General features: G+C 43.3%; 1 protein-coding gene across 1 annotated transcript in view; it reads left to right on the plus strand.

The window, feature by feature from the left end:
• The window catches only part of cibar1 (CBY1 interacting BAR domain containing 1), a 76,905-nt gene that overhangs the window by 16,831 nt on the left and 41,158 nt on the right, over window positions 1-18,916 (plus strand). Inside the window, exon 4 of the mRNA XM_087986531.1 lies at window positions 16,989-17,106. Within this exon, the coding sequence (XP_087842657.1) occupies window positions 16,989-17,106 (118 nt within the window). The remainder of the gene's footprint in view (window positions 1-16,988; window positions 17,107-18,916) is intronic.

Here is an 18,916-nt window from a genome sequence, read left to right on the forward strand (position 1 = left end):
AGTCACCCCTCATCCTTCGCCGTTCCAATGAGAAAAGGCCTAGCACTCTCAACCTATCCTCATACGACCTATTCTCCATTCCAGGCAACATCCTGGTAAATCTCCTCTGCACCATCTCCAAAGCTTCCACATTTTTCTTAAAATGAGGCGATCAGAACTGCACACAGTACTCCAAATGTGGCCTTACCAAGGTCCTATACAGCTGCAATATCACCTCCCGACTCTTGAATTCAATCCCTCTGCTAATGAACGCTAATACACCATAGGCCTTCTTACAAGCTCTATCCACCTGACTGGCAACTTTCAAAGATCTATGAACATAGACCCCAAGATCCCTCTGCTCCTCCACCTTACTAAGAACCCTACCGTTAACCCTGAATTCCGCATTCTTATTTGTCCTTCCAAAATGGACAACCTCACACTTGACAGGGTTGAACTCCATCTGCCACTCCTCAGCCCAGCTCTGCATCATATCTAAGTCCCTTTGCAGCCGACAACAGCCGTCCTCACTATCCACAACTCCACCAATCTTTGTATCGTCTGCAAATTTACTGACCCACCCTTCAACTCCCTCTTCCAAGTCATTAATAAAAATTACAAACAGCAGAGGGCCCAGAACTGATCCCTGCGGAACTCCATTTTGTAACTGGGCTCCAGGCTGAATATTTACCATCTACCACCACTCTCTGACTTCGACCAGTTAGCCAGTTCTCTATCCAACTGGCCAAACTTCCCACTATCCTCCTGACTTTCTGCATAAGCCTACCATGGGGAACCTTATCAAATGCCTTACTAAAATCCATGTACACTACATCCACTGCTCTACCCTCATCCACATGCTTGGTCACCTCCTCAAAGAATTCAATAAGACTTGTAAGGCAAGACCTACCCCTCACAAATCCGTGCTGGCTGTCCCTAATCAAGCAGTGTCTTTCCAGATACTCATAAATCCTATCCCTCAGTACCCTTTCCATTACTTTGCCTACCACCGAAGTAAGACTAACTGGCCGGTAATTCCCGGGGTTATCCCTATTCCCTCGTTTGAACAGGGGCACAACATTCGCCACTTTCCAGTCCCCTGGCACCACCCCCATTGACAGTGGCAATGATCTTTTCGTCTTCAATGGTTCTGCAATTTCCTCTCTTGCTTCCCACATAATCCTAGGATATATCCCGTCAGGCCCGGGGGACTTGTCTATCCTCAAGTTTTTCAAAATGCCCAACACATCTTCCTTCCTAACAAGTATCTCCTCTAGCTTACCAGTCCATTTCATACTCTCCTCTTCAACAATACGATCCCTCTCATTTGTAAATACTGAAGAAAAGTACTCATTCAAGACCTCTCCTATCTCTTCCGACTCAATACACAGTCTCCCACTACTGTCCTTGATCGGACCTACCCTCGTTCTCGTCATTCTCATGTTTCTCACATACGCATAAAAGGCCTTGGTCCTACCCGCCAAAGATTTTTCATGCCCTCTCTCAGCTCTAGTAATCCCTTTCTTCAGTTCCCTCCTGGCTATCCTGTATCCCTCCAACACTGTCTGAACCTTGTTTCCTCAACCTTATGTAAGCCTCTTTACAAGACATTCAACCTCCCTCGTCAAACAAGATTCCCTCACATGACCATCTCTTTACTACCTGACAGGTACATACATATCAAGGATACGTCGTATCTGTTACTTGAAAAAGTTCCACATTTCAATGACACCCTTCCCTGACAGCCTATGCTCCCAATTTATGCTCCTCAGATCCTGTCTTGCAGCATCGTATTTACCCTTCCCCCCAATTGTAAAACCTGCCCTGTTGCACACACCTATCTCTCTCCATAACCAAGGTGAAAGTCACAGAATTGTGGTCACCATCACCAAATTTCTCACCCACTAACAAGCCCATCACTTGTCCCGGTTCGTTACCAAGTACCAAATCCAATATGGCCTCCCCTCTGGTCGGACAATCTACATACTGAGTTAGAAAAGCTTCCTGGACACACTGCACAAACACCGTCTCGTCCAATCTACTTGATCTAAAGAGCTTCCAATCAATATTTGGGAAGTTGAAATCACCCATGACTACTACCCTGTGGCTTCTGCACCTTTCCAAAATCTGTTTCCCAATCTGTTTCTCCACATCTCTGCTGCTATTGGGGGGCCTATAGTAAACACCCAACAAGGTGACTGCTCCTTTCCTATTTCTGACTTCAGCCCATACTACCTCCAAAGGCAGATCCTCCTCGAACTGCCTTTCTGCAGCCGTTATACCATTTCTAATTAGCAACGCCACCCCCCTCTTTTGCCGCCACCCCCCCACCACCACCACCAATCTTACTGAAACATCTGTAACCTGGAACCTCCAACAAACTATTCCTGTCCCCCTTCTATCCACATTTCCGTGATGGCCACAACATCGTAGTCCCAAGTACTGATCCACGCCTTAAGTTCACCCACCTTATTTCTGATACTCCTTGCGTTGAAGTATACATACTTGAGCCCATCTCTGTGTCCGCAAGTATTCCCTGTCAGTACTACCTTCTCCACAGCTTCCCTACATTCTTGGACATCCTGAAAAATAGCTGGATCCCATCCCCCTGCCAAATTAGTTTAAACCACCCCCCCCCCCCCGAAGAGTGCTAGCAAACCTACTTCCCAGGATATTGGTGCCCTTCTGGTTCAGGTGCAACCTGTCCTGCTTGTACAGGTCCCACCTTCCCTAACACCTTTGTTCATGTGTTGGGACTGTCACTAGCAAAGCCTAAATTTGGTGCCCAAGGAGGGATGGCAAAGGTGGTAGGATAGCACTGTTAACTAGAGAAGAAACAAGGACAATTGTGAGAGACTATCTCAGCTCGGACTACGTGGAGTCCATTTGGGCGGAGGCTTAAAAAAAAAAGCAAGGGAAAGAAATTATTGGTCGGAGTATTGTATAGACCACTAAACAATACTCTGTAGGAAAGCCTATAAAGCAACAAATAATAGGAGCATCTAAAAAGAATAGAGCACTAATTATGGGTAACTTTTTAATCTTAATTGGGTAAATCAATTTTAAAGGATAGCTATGGTAATATGTTGCATTAATTTCCTAGAGCAATATGTCATGGACCTCTCTTGGGTCTAGTAATGAGACAGGTTTAATAAATTACCTCAGAATAAAACAAAAAACCTGAGGAAGTAGTGATTATGACGTGTTAAACGTAATGCTCAGTTTGAGGGTGAGAAATCCGGGTTGGAAACAACGTGCTTAGGTTAAATAAAGGAAAATATAATGAAATGAAATACAGTTGTTAAAGTGAACTGGTGGCTGGATTAACAGGAATGACAGTAAGTAAGCAGTGGCCGAACGAGATGGGCGGGCACTACTTCGTTCAGATAATCGCTGATTCTGTTAATTGATTTTAAATGCTTTTCCTCTGGGGCTTGGAGTTTTTAAAAGTCTGTTCCCCGTTCAGGAGACTGCAGCAGCGCACCGCATGCGAGACGCTGACCCCAACCCCATCCAAAGCCGCCGCCGCCCCCCCCCCCCATGCCCAACCCTGCCCCCCCACCCCCGACACCGCCCCTCAACCATCGCCACCATGGTGCGGTCCCCCCATCCACCTCCACCCCCTCTCTGGGGCAGTCGGACTGGACACCAACAACAACACACACAGTCTCTCAACTTTTTTTACTGCATCTTTTTGACAGGTTCCACGTTTGCCCTGTACAGGGCAAATGTTGGAGAGATTATCTGGGGAAGGTGGGGGGGGGGGAGCTTAGGGTGCACCCCTCTGTAAAACTCCAGGAAAGTGTGGGAAGAGAGTGCGGCAGGTCAATCATTTGGAGATGGTGCCTGTTTAATCACTGTAAACAAAAGATGCAATCACTGTTGGAAACACGTCTTTGATGTGATGTTTCTATTGGGACCTCGAGATCTCCATCTGATTTTCGGATAATCAAGGTTCCTCTGTACTATGCAGTTTTGGATCCCTTATTTAAGAAAATATTATTTCAACGGAGGCATTTTGGGGAAGGTTCTCTCTGATGATCTGCAGGGAGGAGGGATTGTTTTATGAGCAAATATTAAACAGGCTGGGATGGACTCTGCAAGATGATGGTGATTCTGTAGAACTGTTGTGGGAGCTCTGCCTAACAGCCAAGGCATACTGGTGTTTTTTGCCATCCCTGGCCAACTTATGTGGTGGAATTAGTTTGTTTAAAACCTTACAGAACACCTATTTGTTAATTTTAAGGAGTGGGAAGGATGCCAAAAGGAAAAGGAGTGAGCAAACAGCAGCAGGGAGGACACTCCCCTGCAGCACCAGGCATACTAGAGACCACAGCAGCAGCAGCAGCAGCAGCCTCTCCTGAACCCCCCGGGGACCTGACAGACTCACAGGAATCGGCTGCGGCAATAGACAGACTTGGGGACTGCGATTGAGGAGATCAGTAAGGAGATTCGTGCCCAGGTCCAACCTATCATGTCCATGCTACAGAAGCATGAGTGGGAGATCCAGGGCCTCTGGGAGCGGCTGGAGGAGGTGGAGGGCCGAGCTAAGGCTTCGGAAGTTGCGATGGAGTCCCCATCCAGTCGGATCCAGGTGCTGGAGCGAGAGTTGAGCCTGACAAGACCATATCGACAATCTTGAAAATAGAGGTTGGAGGATAAATCTCCAAATTGTCGGGCTCCCTGAAGGTGAGCAGCCAGTCAGCTTCTTTGAAAGCTGGCTGCTGAAGTTTTTGGGCCTTCACATAGAGTCCAGCAGGCTGCAGATTGAAAGGGCTTAGGTCAGGGCTGGTGCAATGCCCCTGCCTGGTCCTAGTGCACTTCCACTCGTATAAGGACAAGAAAAAAGTCATAGAAACCTCCACAAGCACTGCTGTACAAGGGGTCAAAAATCATGTTTTTCCAGGATTTCTCAGCAGTTTTAATTCGAAAGAGGCATCCAGTACTCCGTGAGATACCCCGCAGTGCTCCATTTCAGCCACGAGGACTCAAGTTTGTACATTTGACTCAGTGGATAAAGCTAAAAACTTTGTAGACACTTTAAAATGGACGGACTAGCCTGAAGAATACGGTTAATGTTCATCCTCTTTTCCTTCTTTCCTCATGTTTTCCCTTCCTTTCTTTTTATTCCTTTCTTTCTCCCTAATAATTTTTTTTGGAAAAGGGGAGAAATAAAACTTGGAATAAGTTGTTCCTTTTTTCTATATAACTGGATTTTATAATGGAAAATTTTGTACATGTTCTTAGTTGTCTCCCCCTTTTTTGTTTGAAGCCAGGGATGGGTGGAGTGCTCATCATTACTATCTTTTCTTCTGTTGATTTAAGGATTTTTTTTTTCTGGCCTAAGGCTGGGACACAGTCTGGGTTTGAAGGAGCTCTGAAGGAGGGGATAGGTAGGGTGAGTGCCCCCCTATGGGCAGGGTGAAGAGTCTTCCATTCAAGGTTTTAGAGTTAGTTTTCTTTGTAGTTGTTTTGGTAGTAATAGTTGTTTGTAGTTATGATAGAGTAGTTTTTGTACACACAACTCTTGAGTCTTTATTGTGCTTGGTGCTTTGTAAGCAGGGTTCAAGGGTCTCTGAGAGGCGACATGGCTAAGTATCTTATTAAATGGTGCTCCTGGAACATCAAGGGAAGTCATTCCTTTTAACTGGTGAATGAAGTGCTTTCTAGCCTTAAGAGGGAAAGGGTTGATATCGTTTTGTTGCAGGAAACCCATCTTGAAGATGTCGAACACCTGAAGTTACAACAGGGGGCTTATGACCGGGTATTCTTTACTACTAAAAGTAGGGGAGTGGCAGTACTTATCCAGAATAATCTTCCGTTCAAATTATTAGAGCAGGTGAAAGATGAGCAGGGATGGTTTGTGACACTTTAAGCCCTGATACGTGGAGAGGAATATGGCATTTTAAATGTCTACTGTCCTCTGGAGCATCTCCTCAAATTTTTGATTAATGCTTTCTCGAAGCTGAGTACCTTTGGAACATGGCACATTATTATGCCGGGGGGAAGGGGGGATTTTAATTGTCTCTTGGATTCGACAGTGGACAGGAGGCCTAGTGGGCCCCCAATTATTTCTTCGCAAGCCAAGCAGGTGGCTGATTCATGCAAGGAATTGGGGCTGGTGGGTATTTGGAGATGTCTTCACCCTACTGGCAGGGATTTCACCTTTTCTTCAAACCCACATAAATGTCACACGTGAATTGATCTCTTCCTGGCTCCCTTGGCCCTTCTGGATTCAATTATGGGTTGTAAAATTGGGAAAATAGCTTGATCATGTGACAGTATATTTAGAAGTTAAGGCCAAGAGTGAGGGGCTAGGTTTGCGGCACTGGCGTTTGGATCCTTTTCTCCTTAAGGATTTCAAATTTGTGAAATACTTTTTGAAGGAGTTTCAGGAATTCTTGACAATTAACTCAGGCACGGCTAGTAGTCCATCTATGCTATAGGAGACCGCTAAGGCCTTCGCTAGGGGATTACCTGTTTCCTATTCGGCTAGCCGGAACTGACAGGAGGAGGAACAGCCACGTCTACTTGAGACGCGGTTGAAAGCCACAGAGGCGGTGCATTTTGCGCGACCTTTGGTGACAAAGCTACAATGGATCACGGCCCTCCGGGCTGCCTTGAATTCAATACTGACACAAAACGCAAAGAAAGAACTTGTTTTCACCAGACAAAGGCTGTTCAAGTATGGGGATAGGCCAGGGAAGCATGCTCCCCAATCCATTACTGCAATCAGAGACACCACCGGGGTCCTTGCATATGATGAGAAGAAGATTAATGAGACTTTTCGGAGTTTTTACTCTGAATTTTATCGGTCTAAAGGTTGCAAGGACAGGAGGGCTAAAATGGAGGCCTTTATTAAGAACCTGGACCTCCCAGGGGTAACCTTGGAACTTGCCTCTTTCCTTAATGCCCCCTTGACAGTTCAGGAAATACAGGAGGCAGCTAGGCAACTTCAGAGTGCGAAAGCGCCTGGCCCTGATGATGGTCTCCCAGGTGAGTTTTATAAGGAGTTTATAGGGATTCTGTCAGGGCCGATGTTGGAGATGAGAGCTGAAAATGTGTTGCTGGAAAAGCGCAGAAGGTCAGGCAGCATCCAGGGAACAGGAGAATCGACGTTTCGGGCATAAGCCCTTCTTCAGGAATGAGGAAAGTTTGTCCAGCAGGCTAAGATAAAAGGTAGGGAGGAGGGACTTGGGGGAGGGGCGTCGGAAATGCGATAGGTGGAAAGAGGTCAAGGTGAGGGTGATAGATCAGACTGGGGTGGGGGCGGAGAGGTCAGGAAGAAGATTGCAGTATAGGAAGGCGGTGCTGAATTCGATGGATTTGACTGAGACAAGGTGCGGGGAGGGGGAATGAGGAAACTGGTGAAATCCGAGTTCATCCCTTGTGGTTTGAGGGTTCCTAGGCGGAAGATGAGGCGTTCTTCCTCCAGCTGTCGTGTTGTTGTGGTCTGGCGATGGAGGAGTCCAAAGACCTGCATATCCTTGGTGGAGTGGGAGGGGGGAGTTGAAGTGTTGAGCCACAGGGTGGTTGGGTTGGTTGGTCCGGGTGTCCCAGAGGTGTTCTCTGAAACGCTCCGCAAGTAGGCGGCCTGTCTCACCAATATAGAGGAGGCCACATCGGGTGCAGAGGATGCAATAGATGATGTGTGTGGAGGTGCAGGTGAATCTGTGGCGGATATGGAAGTTTCCTTTGGGGCCTTGGAGGGAGGTGAGGGGGGAGGTGTGGGCGCAAGTCTTGCACCTCCTGCGGTTGCAGGGGAAGGTGCCGGGAGTGGAGGTTGGGTTGGTGGGGGGTGTGGATCTGACGAGGGAGTCACGGAGGGAGTGGTCTTTACGGAATGCTGATAGGGGAGGGGAGGGAAATATATCCTTGGTGGTGGGGTCCGTTTGGAGGTGGCGGAAATGACGGCGGATGATGCGCTGTACATGGAGATTGGTGGGGTGGTAGGTGAGGACCAGTGGGGTTCTGTCCTGGTGGCGGTTGGAGAGGCGGGCTCAAGGGCGGAGGAGCGGGAAGTGGAAGAGATGCGGTGGAGGGCATCGTCGACCACGTCGAGGGGGAAATTGCGGTCCTTGAAGATGGAGGCCATCTGGGTTGTACGTTTTTGGAACTGGTCCTCCTGGGAGCAGATGCAGCGGAGTCGAAGGAATTGGGAGAATGGGATGGCGTTTTCTTTCTCCCCGATGTTGGAGATGTACAATTACTCTATATACATGAATGCCTATCACCATTTTTGAGAGAAGCTAATATTTCCTTTCTTAAGAAGGGGAAGGTTCCTGAGGATTGTGCCTCATACAGGCCCATCTCTATTAAATTCAGATATCAAGATTCTGTCTAAGATCCTGGCGCTGAGATTGGAAAAGGTGTTGCCCTATATTGTTAAAGAGGTTCAGATAGGCCTTATAAGGGGTCGTAGGTCCTCTAATAATATTAGAAGGTTGTTGAATATGGTCAAAGTTTGTCAACAGTGATCGATTTGGGGTTGGTGATTTCCTTAAATACAGAGAAAGCATTTGACCGGGTGGAATGGCCGTATCTTTTTTATGACTTAGAACAGTTTGGGTTGGGTGCAGTCTTTGCTAGGTGGGTGGAGGTTTTATATCGCCACCCTCTGGCTGCGGTCATCACCAATGGGGTGAAGTCTGGGAATCTTAGCATTGGTAGGGGTAGTCGGCAAGGCTGCCTCCTCTCACCATTGTTGTTTATGTTGGTGATAGATCTGCTGGCAAAGGCTATTCGTCAGAACGTCCACATATCTGTTCCGGAAGTGGGATAGAGGGCACACAAGATTACACTGTATGCAGATGATGTCCTTCTGTTTTTATCAAGCCCAATGACCTCTGTACCCCATTTGATACAATGTATCAATTCATTTGGGGCTATTTCAGGATATAAGATTAACTTTGCAAAATTGGAGGCTATGCCTTTGGGGAACCTCAAGGATGTGCCAGAAGTTGAAGGTAGCTCTCCCTTTTAAGTGGTCACCGGCAAGGTTCCGATACCTCAGCATTTTTATTACCCCCAAGTTTGATCTGTTATTTCGGACTAACTTTGCTCACTTGCTCGACAATATTAAGCGGGTTCTCCAGAGATGGGAGGCTCTTCCAATTTCATTGCTGGGTTGAATATCTCTCATTAAGATGAATGTTCTTCCTCGCTTGCTTTATCCCATGCGTATGCTCCCTATAATGTTTCGCAGGTCAACGCTGTGGAAGCTTATCCGATGGTTTGGTTCCTTTGTCTGGCATCGTGGGCAGCCCCTCATCAAACTTACTAAATTGCAGTTGACTCATGGAGGGGGAGGAGTTGATTTCCCAGACATCAGGAGGTATCATTTGAGTTCCCTGCTGTCCTTTGTCTGTGATTGTGTAGGTAACGATCCGAACTCAATATGGCTGGATATCGAGGCCTTCCAGGCAAAGTGCCCTCTTGTTAACCTGTTCATGGGTAAGATGAGGACAGTTATGAACCATTGCTGGAACTCCATTATCATTAGTACAGTCAAGGCATGGAGGGCAGTGCATCAGAGTGAGGGTTGCTTATCCAAGACTTCGCCACTTACAGCTATAGTTGGCATGCCAGGGTTCTGACCAGGGATGATAGACTCAGGGTTCAAACTATGGGCTGCGTGAGGAGTTTCTAGTTTGGGAGACTTGTTTTGAGGGAGAGGTTGTGATGTCTTTTAAGCAACTGAGCCGCAAATACGGGTTGCCCAGCAGAGATATTTTCCTTTTTTTTTTGCAGGTTAGGGATTTCATCCAGAAGAAGACTTTGCTTCTCACTGATATTTGTTATTGATTGCATTTTTCAATAACTTTATGTTTGCAAAGTTAAAAATTTGCTAATAAATATATTTATTTTTTAAAAAAAACAAACTGGGATTCATTGGAATTTAAAAACAAGAGGTGACCTCATTAGTACATATAGGATTCTTAAGGGGCTTGACAGAGTAAATGCTGAAATGATGTTTCTCCCTCATGGGAGAGTGTAGAACCAGAGGACATAGTCTTAAATTAGCAACCCTTAATTCTGAGACTGAGATGAGTTTCTTTTCTCAGAGGGTTGTAAATCTTTGGAATATCATGGCCCAGAGAGCTGTAGGGGAAAAGTCCTTGTATATTTTAGGCTGAGATAGATTCTTGATCAATAGGGGAATTGAGGGTAATGGGGAAAGGGCAGGAAAGTGAATGTGAGGAATGTCAGATCAGCTGTGAACTAATTGAATGGTGGAGCAGGCTTGAGGTACCAAAAAGCCTACGTATGTTCCTATTTCTTTTGGTCTTATGGCCCATTCCTAATTGCCCTGCAGAGGGTGGTGGTGAGCATTTGTTTGAACTTCTGTAGACCATCTGATGTAAGTTAAGCCAGTGTTGTTACAAAGTGATATACGCACTTGGGGGGGGAGATCAGGCAACTTTCCCATTGCTTCTCAGATTGCTACGAAAGTTAATTGAATCAAAGCACTCAAAATCTCTGATTTTTCCTCTTTGTTGGAGTCAAGTTAATGAAAAACACTGACCAAGTTCCTTAAGAACTGCTACTTATTCTAAATAGATTCTGACCACAACTAAACAGCTGTGAACTATCAACGTACAGCTTTCTCATTAAAATGTTTAACCCCTTTCTAAAACTTGGAATACAAGACAGACAAAATAATGTTGATTTTTATGGATGAATATAAAAAAATCTGGGGGAGACGGTTTAATCACGCCAGTCTGCAGGGTTAGTTGAGATGTGCCTTTTGCTTGCCAGAATTTTGTTCTTCAGTGTCCTTTCTCTAGGTGCTTTCACTCCTTTGTAGGAGACACCGAGCAATTGATACATTAACTACAAAGTCTCTTAGTTGCTGTTTAAAAGTAACAGCTTGCAGCAACTAATGGGAGAAAATAAACTGCTTTGGGCATATTATTGCAGAGATATGGGTACACAAACTGCCTTTTCAGCAGGCTGAAGGCTTCTGTTTGTGTCTTTCATACCTTGCGCTGTTCACCTACCCAGTAACCAATTTGAGTTCTTATCAGGTTGATGACCATTGGCATCCATGTTCTTTTGCACAAACCAATCTGTTTTGAAAAGTGTGGTACTAGAAAGGCAGAGCAGGTTAGGCAACATCCGAGGAGCGGGAGAGTTGACGTTGCCAGCTAAATTTCAGTCTGTCCAAAATTTTCACCCTACTGCTTGAATAAAGCAGCATTGTAAACACCACAGAAAATGAGTTCAGTAACTTGTTTTTAAAATGCAGCAATTCCTTCCACAACGTTTGACCATAATTTTTAGTTTTAAGTAATCCTTTTTCCTTTTTAGTCCACAACCAAAAATGCAGTAAGTAGTGAACAGTTCTTTATAGAAGCAAGATCCAGGATTTTGACATAATTATAGTAAAGGAATGGTGATATGGTTCCAATCCAATTGGTGTGTGGCTTTGACAGTGGGGAAGGCCTTGCATGTGATGATGCTCCCACATATCTGCTGCCATTGTCCTTTTAGCTGATAGAGGTCACAGGTTTGGAGGATGCTGTCTAAGAAGCCTTGGTAAATTGCTGCAGAATATCTTGTAGATGGAAAACACTGCTGCTCCTGTACAGACTGCTTTGACTTTGATGTATTGAGGTTCTTAGTGGTGCTGGAGCTGCATGTGATGCTAGTTATGGCAAATGAAGAGTATTTCATCACATTCATGACCTGAGGAATTGGTAGATGAAAGGGTTGGTGGAGGAATTCAGTGTCGTTCAGATCTTCATGATATTTATTTTTATCATTTTTGATTTGGAACTGTGACTGAGAGCCGAAGGTGATCTTTGGACTGGGAGCAGCAGCCTGTATGTTTTTGTTTTAAGAACAAACTGATGTATGTTTATTTCTAAGGTCAAGCCTGGAAATTAATTACAGGTGACTGCTTTCAAAGTACTTGATAGACATTTCAACACTGGAGAGGCATTATGGTCAAATAGATGGCAGATGGTTGAATATTCATGGGCCTCAGAGGCAGGTTGGTGCCAAGAGATATTGAGGGGGTGGGAGGGAACAAAAGGAAACCAAAGTTTGCACTGCTTTTGAACTGGTTTGAATATTTATTAGAAGCATTGTGGCTGCCAGAGCTACAGGAAGGAGATCTGATAAAGATCCTAATGCAATTTCTGAAACCTATTGCTTCCTAATTATTCTTTCATTATCAACTTGAAGTTTGGAGAATAGAATTTCAGTTCAGCTGTTCAAGATCCTGATGCAGTTTCTGAAATCTTCCTCACTATCCACATTATCGCCTATTTTAGCATCATCTGCACACTTACTAATTGTGCCTTGTACTTTCTCATTAAATCATTGATTAAAAATAACAAACAGCAATGGGCCCAGCACCGACGCCTGAGGCACTCCATTAGTCACAGGCCTCCAGTCCAGCAAGCATTCTTCCACTATTATCTTCTGCTTCCTACTATCGAGCCAATTTTGTATCCAGTTTGCCAGCTTGCCCTGAATTCCATTGTCATCTAACCTTCCAGAGCATCCTACCATATGGAACCTTATCAAAGGCCTTACTGAAATCCATATAGACTACATCAACCACCCTTCTTTCATCAACTTTCCTGGTAACTTCATCAACGAACAAATTTGTGACGCATGACCTCCCATTCACAAAACCATGCTGACTAATCCTAATCAAACCCAGTCTTTCCAAATGTACGTATATCTTCTCCCTCAGAATGTTACGCATACTGGTTGATAGTTCCCAGGTTTTTGTTTTGCAGTCCTCCTTGAAGAAGGGCACAACATTCATACTCTCCAGTCTTCCGTGATGTCACCTGAAATTTCTTCTTCTCTAGCCTCTTGCAGGGATCTTGGGTATATCTGGTCAGGACCAGGAAATTTATCCATCTTCATGCATTCTAATACATCCAATGCTTTCTCTACTGTGATATGGACTGTCCCCAAGGTATCACCACTAACTTCCCAAGTCTTATCTTTCTCCATGGTAAACACAGAAGAAATATTCATTGAGGTCCTCACCCATCTCCTGCAATTCCACAAATACATGTCTACTTTGGTGCTTGGGTTCTATTCTCTCTCTAGTTATTTTTCTTTTAACATATTTATTTAAAGAATCTCTTTGAATTCACCCTAATTTTCGCAGTCAAAGCTATCTCGTGCCTCGTTTTCGCCATCCTGATTTTCTTCAGTAAACTCCTGTTTATCCTATATACCACCAGGGATTGCCTTGATCTCAGCAGCCTGTATCTGAGCAGTGTCTCCTTTTTTCTGGTCAAAACCTTAATCACTTGTCATCCAGGGTTCCCTACTTCCGCCAATGTTGCCCATCACCCTCACAGGAACATGTAGACCTTGAACTCTAGCTATCACACTTTTAAAGACCTCCCACATGCTGGGGGTCCCTTTGTCTGCAAGCAAACTACACCAGTCAACTTCTGCCAGCTCCTGTCTAATTGCATCAGAATTCATCTTGCCCCAATTCAGAATTTCAACCTGTGGGCCGGTTTTTTGTTCTCCAAAACTATTTAAAAAATAATACAATTATGGTCACTGGTCCCAGAGTTCTACTCGACTGGCACCTCAGTCACCTGTCCTGCCCTATTTCCCAAAAGTAGGTCGAGTTTTGCCCTTCCCGAGTAGGACGCTCTATATACTGCTTAAGGAAACTTTCCTGAACACACTTAACAAATTCCACCCCATCTAAGCCCTTAACACTATGGCAGTTCCAGCCTATGTTGATAAGTGGTTAGCACTGCTGCCTCTCAGCGCCAGGGACACGAGTTTGACTCCAATTTGGGCGACTGTGTGGAGTTTGCACATTCTCCCTGTGAGTACTCATGTTTTCTCACACAATCCAAAGATGTGCAGGTTAAGTGAATTGGCCATGCTAAATTGCCTATAGTGTTCAGGGATGTGTAGGTTAGGTGCATTAGTCAGAGGTAACTATAGGATAATAGGATAGAGAATGGATCGGTATGGACTTGTTGGGCTGAAGGACTTGTTTCCTCACTTTAGAGAATCACAGAATCCTTATCTGGACTGGTCAAAAAATGTAGCAGTGTTCTCATTTGAAATGTTTGCAAATCAGCTGTTGAAATATGTTCATGTTGTGGAGTCATTTAACTTTAGCCTTGTGACATGATTTCATGGACTGGATGAATAATTTTGTTTTTCCATTTTTATCCTTGTTGAGAGCTGTGAGCATTTTTTTGGCTGTAGTAGCATTCAACCTTAATACGATAATTACGTTATTCCATTACTTGATTCTGCTGCTAGATGGAGCTCTGACATTACTTTGTTGACCATATATTTTGACCCTTTCAATATACTGTGAAATTTTAGGAAGCTTGATTTTCTGATACCTGCTTTAGTTTTGTACAAAAATTGATAACAATGTGACCATATGATGGGAACTGCCTGGGAGTACCCAGTAGATCAGGTACTTTATTATTATTGGATTGTTTGCATCAGATCCTACTTTCTAATGTGGGGGTATTTCTCATAATGTGATCTGGAGGCCTGAACTGAGGCTTGTTTGATTGAGGAAATTAAGATTGGTTTACTCCCTTCAATATATTTTCTGAACAGAACCTAGGCAGCATTTGCCAGGCCAGTATTTACTGTCCATGCCCAAATGTTGTGGCGACTGTGGTTGCGAGCTGCCTGCTTGAACCACTACAGTCCTTTGAGTTTAGAAATTTTCACAACACTGCTGTTCTGAAGGAAGTTCCAGGATTTTTCCCAGTGATAGTAAAAGTATAGTGATGTAGTTCAAAGGCAGGATGGTGAGTGGCTTAGAGAAGAGCTTGCAGGTGGTCCTTTTCCCATGCATTTAATGCCCTTGACCTTCTAATTTAAAGAGGCTGCAGTTTTGGAAGGTGCTGCTGGAGGAACCTTGGTCAATTTCAGCAGTGTGTCTTGAACATGGTTCACACCCTGTCACTACTATGACTGTGGAAAGGATTGAATATTTAAGTTGGTGGATGGGATATCAATTAAGTGAGCAGCTTTGTCTGGGATAGTGTTGTCTTTCTCGAGTATTGTTGAAGCTGCACACTTCCAAGAAAGCAGAGAGCATATTGATAGATTCAATAATACCAAAGCCCTTAAATGTCAAGGTGCAATAGTTAGATTTCTTGTTTGAGATGGCCATTGCCTGGCATTTGTGAGCTGTGAATGGTACTTTCTACTTATCAGCCCAAGCCTGGATATTGTGCAGATCTTGCTGCATATCAGTTTAAATGCTTTGCTTTAATATTTTAGAATTGATTGAATATTACTGAACCTTGTAAAACATCTTTGAACAAACTCATTTCTGACCTTACGACGGACAGAATTCATTGATGGAGTAGCTGAAGAAGGTAGAGCCGAGGCCACGATCTTGAGGAACAACTGCAGTGATGTCTTTTGACTGAAATGAGCAGATACTGCTTTGATGTCAAATGCAGTTACGCTCGCCTCACCTCTGGAGTTCAGCTTTTCTATTCGTGTGCACAAAGGTTGTAATGAGGCCAGGAACTTAGAGGATCCAATCTGAATGTAAGGGAACAGGGTATTCCTTTGTACGTACACTTGCGATGCATCCTAGAATTTAAAAGATGTAGGTGCAGAGGTAGCAGATGCACTAATTATAATCTTCCAGAAATCCTTAAATTATGGAAAGATCTAAGAGGATTAGAAAATTGCCAATGTCAGACATTTATTTAAGAGAAGGAGTCAAAAAATGTAACTGTAGGCCAGTTAGCTTAACATCCATCATTGGAAACATGTTATACAGTCACCATTAGGACAGTTTTTTTTATTCTAGAATTTTAAAATTTGAATTCAAATTTCACTGTCCACCATAGTGGAATTTGAACCAATATTTCCAGAACATTAGATTAAGGTTCTGGATTACTGTTCCCTTATGCTTGCTATTTTGAACAATGAGGAGAAAGTGAGGTCTGCAGATGCTGGAGATCAGAGATGGAAATGTGTTGCTGGAAAAGCGCAGCAGGTCAGGCAGCATCTAGGGAACAGGAGAATCGACATTTCGGGCATTAGCCCTTCTTCAGGAACAATGGTCATCTTTTAGTACTGAACTGATGAGAACCTTAATTAACATGATTATGAGACAGTCATGATCTAATTGTTTAGGGGAGCAAATTCAATGGGTCGATTAACCTACATCTGTGATTTTGATAGCACTATTGACAAACTCCTACATCACTTTGGTGGGTAGTGTGATCAATTGCCATGTCAGGTTGTCCAACCCTTAAGTGGCAGGACCATATCTTGACAATTTTCCATGTTGTTGGGTAGATGTTATCTGTATAAAGTTATTATTTCTAGGTCAAAGGTCTTCAATACTGTTGCCAGGAATAGAGCCTTCACAGTATTTTGTGCCTTCAGCCATTTCTTTATATCACATGGAGTGGTTGAAGATTGGTATCTGTGATGCTGGGGAAATTCTGGAGGATACTGAGATGGATCACCCACTCAGCATTTCTGGCTGAAGATGGATGCAAATGTTTCAGCCTTATCTTTTGTACTGATGAGCTGGGTTCTCCATTGTTTAGGGTGAGGATATTGGTGGAATCTCTTATTAGACATTTAATTGTCTACCAATAATAACTTAATGTGAAGTTTCCTTGCTAAACCCCACTTTTTAAAAAAAAATTAAGATCCTTCTTATACATTTGAATAAGTTTTTGACTCTAATGTTTCATTTGACTGTGTCCTTTTTTCCCCTAGTATTTCCATGAAGTGCCATTTAATGGTGGTTCAATGTTAAAGCTGCACATAAATATAAATTACAGTCTATGATTTTATAATAGCTGTTTGTATGGGCTATTGTCAGTTAAGCTCAGTGTAGAAAAGAAAAGCTGAGCTCCTATTACCTTTTTTAGAAACTGTAGCTGTACCTACCAACTTTAATTTTGTGCTTAATTTACATACAGTCACGTGGTTTGGTGGTAAACATACATAATCTCTTACTATTGTCAACTTGCATAATATTTAATATTTTATTTTCTCAGGAAGACCTCAAAGTTGCTTCAGGTGCTATAAGACGTGAATCAAAGCAAATTGCCCATGTGGAGCGAATGCGCCAGAGGAATCCTTCTGACCGACAAATAGTTGTATCCTTTATGTACAGTGGTTATATTTTTGTGCCTGAAAAAACACTACGTGAGTGGTGCAGTGTGACTAGACCGATATGGATAAATTAAGTAATTTGTGGTTATTTGGGCTTTGAAAGCATAACTTTGTCTCCTTACACTGGGTCCTGACAGTAACCTTTACCAATATAAAAGGCATATTTCACCCTCTCTGAATTACATTGAATTCTTGCAATAAAGATGATTATGATGGATTGCTGTTTAGGACCTGCTACATTGTGTTTGCTTTCTATAGAGTTTAAAATATTTCTTAGTTAAAATAATTATCATGTAACCATTTCATGATTCCATCACACAGTGACCATTCATTCTATTAAGTACAGCATCTTGCAAGTTCTATTTAACTCATTCAGTTCCTTTCCCCTTTCCATGTCATCCTGAAATTTTTGTTCAGTTTAGCTGCTTATTGAATTTTCTCCTGCATGCAACAGTTGAATATAGCTGTGCTACATTCTCGAACAATGTATTCCAGATCTTAACTTCACACTGCATGTTTTTTTCCACTATGTTGGTTTATAGCCTCTGTTTTTTTTTTGCCCTTCTGTTAATCAGCAATTTCTCTCTATCAGCTCTTTAGCAATGCATCACCGTTTTGAACGTCTTTATCGAAGCTTTCAATCTTCTCTGGCTTCTGTTTCTCCAATTGAATCCCAGGAAGCAGCCTCTCCTGTCTCTCATTGCAGGAAGCAATTTTGTGAAGCCTTTAGAAAGAGTGCAGAAAGACTTTATTTCTTTCCTTAAGTATGGTGCCCAGTATTGGACTTGAGGGGAAAAAAATACATCAGTTGAAGCCTAACTAGTGTCAAGTAAACATTTATCATAGTTCCTTGTTTCTGTTCTGTCTGTCAATGTATAAAGCCCCATTCTTCAATTTTCATTATAAAGTTTCTTGCCAGTCTTCCACTTCAGTTTGGTCTGATGTCAACCCAGTGTCATTGCCCCTCATCCAATTAAGCAAGTTATGTAAGAAATTTAGGGAAGAGATGATTTGATTAGAACATACAAAATCTGAGAGATTAAAAATATGGATGCTGGAAATCTGAAATACAAACTGAAAATACTGGAAAAATTCACTAGAGTTGGAAACAGTTAAGGAAGGGAAGAGTCAGAAATGGACTGTATGTAACTAAGAAAATGATAGAAATCAATTTCCTCCGGGTGCTCCAGTTTCGTCCCACAATCCAAAGATGCGCAGGTCAGGTTAGTTGGCCATGATAAATTATCTATACTGTTAGGTGCATTCGTCAGGGGTAAATATAGGGTAGGAGAATGGGTCTGAGTGGGTTACTCTTCTGCAGTTGCTTCATGATTGTACCCTTCATGGGTGACCCTGAGACTCTGCATCTATGTCAAGCTGTTCAAACCGAGGACATCTTGTATTCTCCTATAGGGAATTTTCACAGCTGTCACTAACTCTGACAAATAACTATCTTTCTTTCGAGACCCCACCTGTGTGTCCATTTTTGTATTGTGAAACGTGTGGCTAGTATGTAGTGTTTCTTGAGAATGCACAGTTTCCTTTGAAGATGGCTTGGCCGTCTCCTATTCCAGCAGATTGGGAAAGTTTGAAAAAGAGCAGAAACAAAATGGAGAATACAAAGCTAGTATGTAACATAAGAAGGGGTAGTCGGAGCTTCTTTAAACATATAAAAAGGAAGAGAGAAGCCAAGGTGAACATAGGCCCTCTAGAAAATGGGACTGGATAATTAGAATGGGGCACCAGTAAATGGCAGAAGAATTGAATAAGTACTTCATTGATCTTAATGGTAGAAGGTACTAATGGTATT

This window comes from Chiloscyllium plagiosum, unplaced genomic scaffold, assembly GCF_037043375.1.
Source record: "Chiloscyllium plagiosum isolate Xiang-an unplaced genomic scaffold, Cpla_swu_hap1 HiC_scaffold_4, whole genome shotgun sequence".
Taxonomy (NCBI): Eukaryota; Metazoa; Chordata; class Chondrichthyes; order Orectolobiformes; family Hemiscylliidae; genus Chiloscyllium; species Chiloscyllium plagiosum.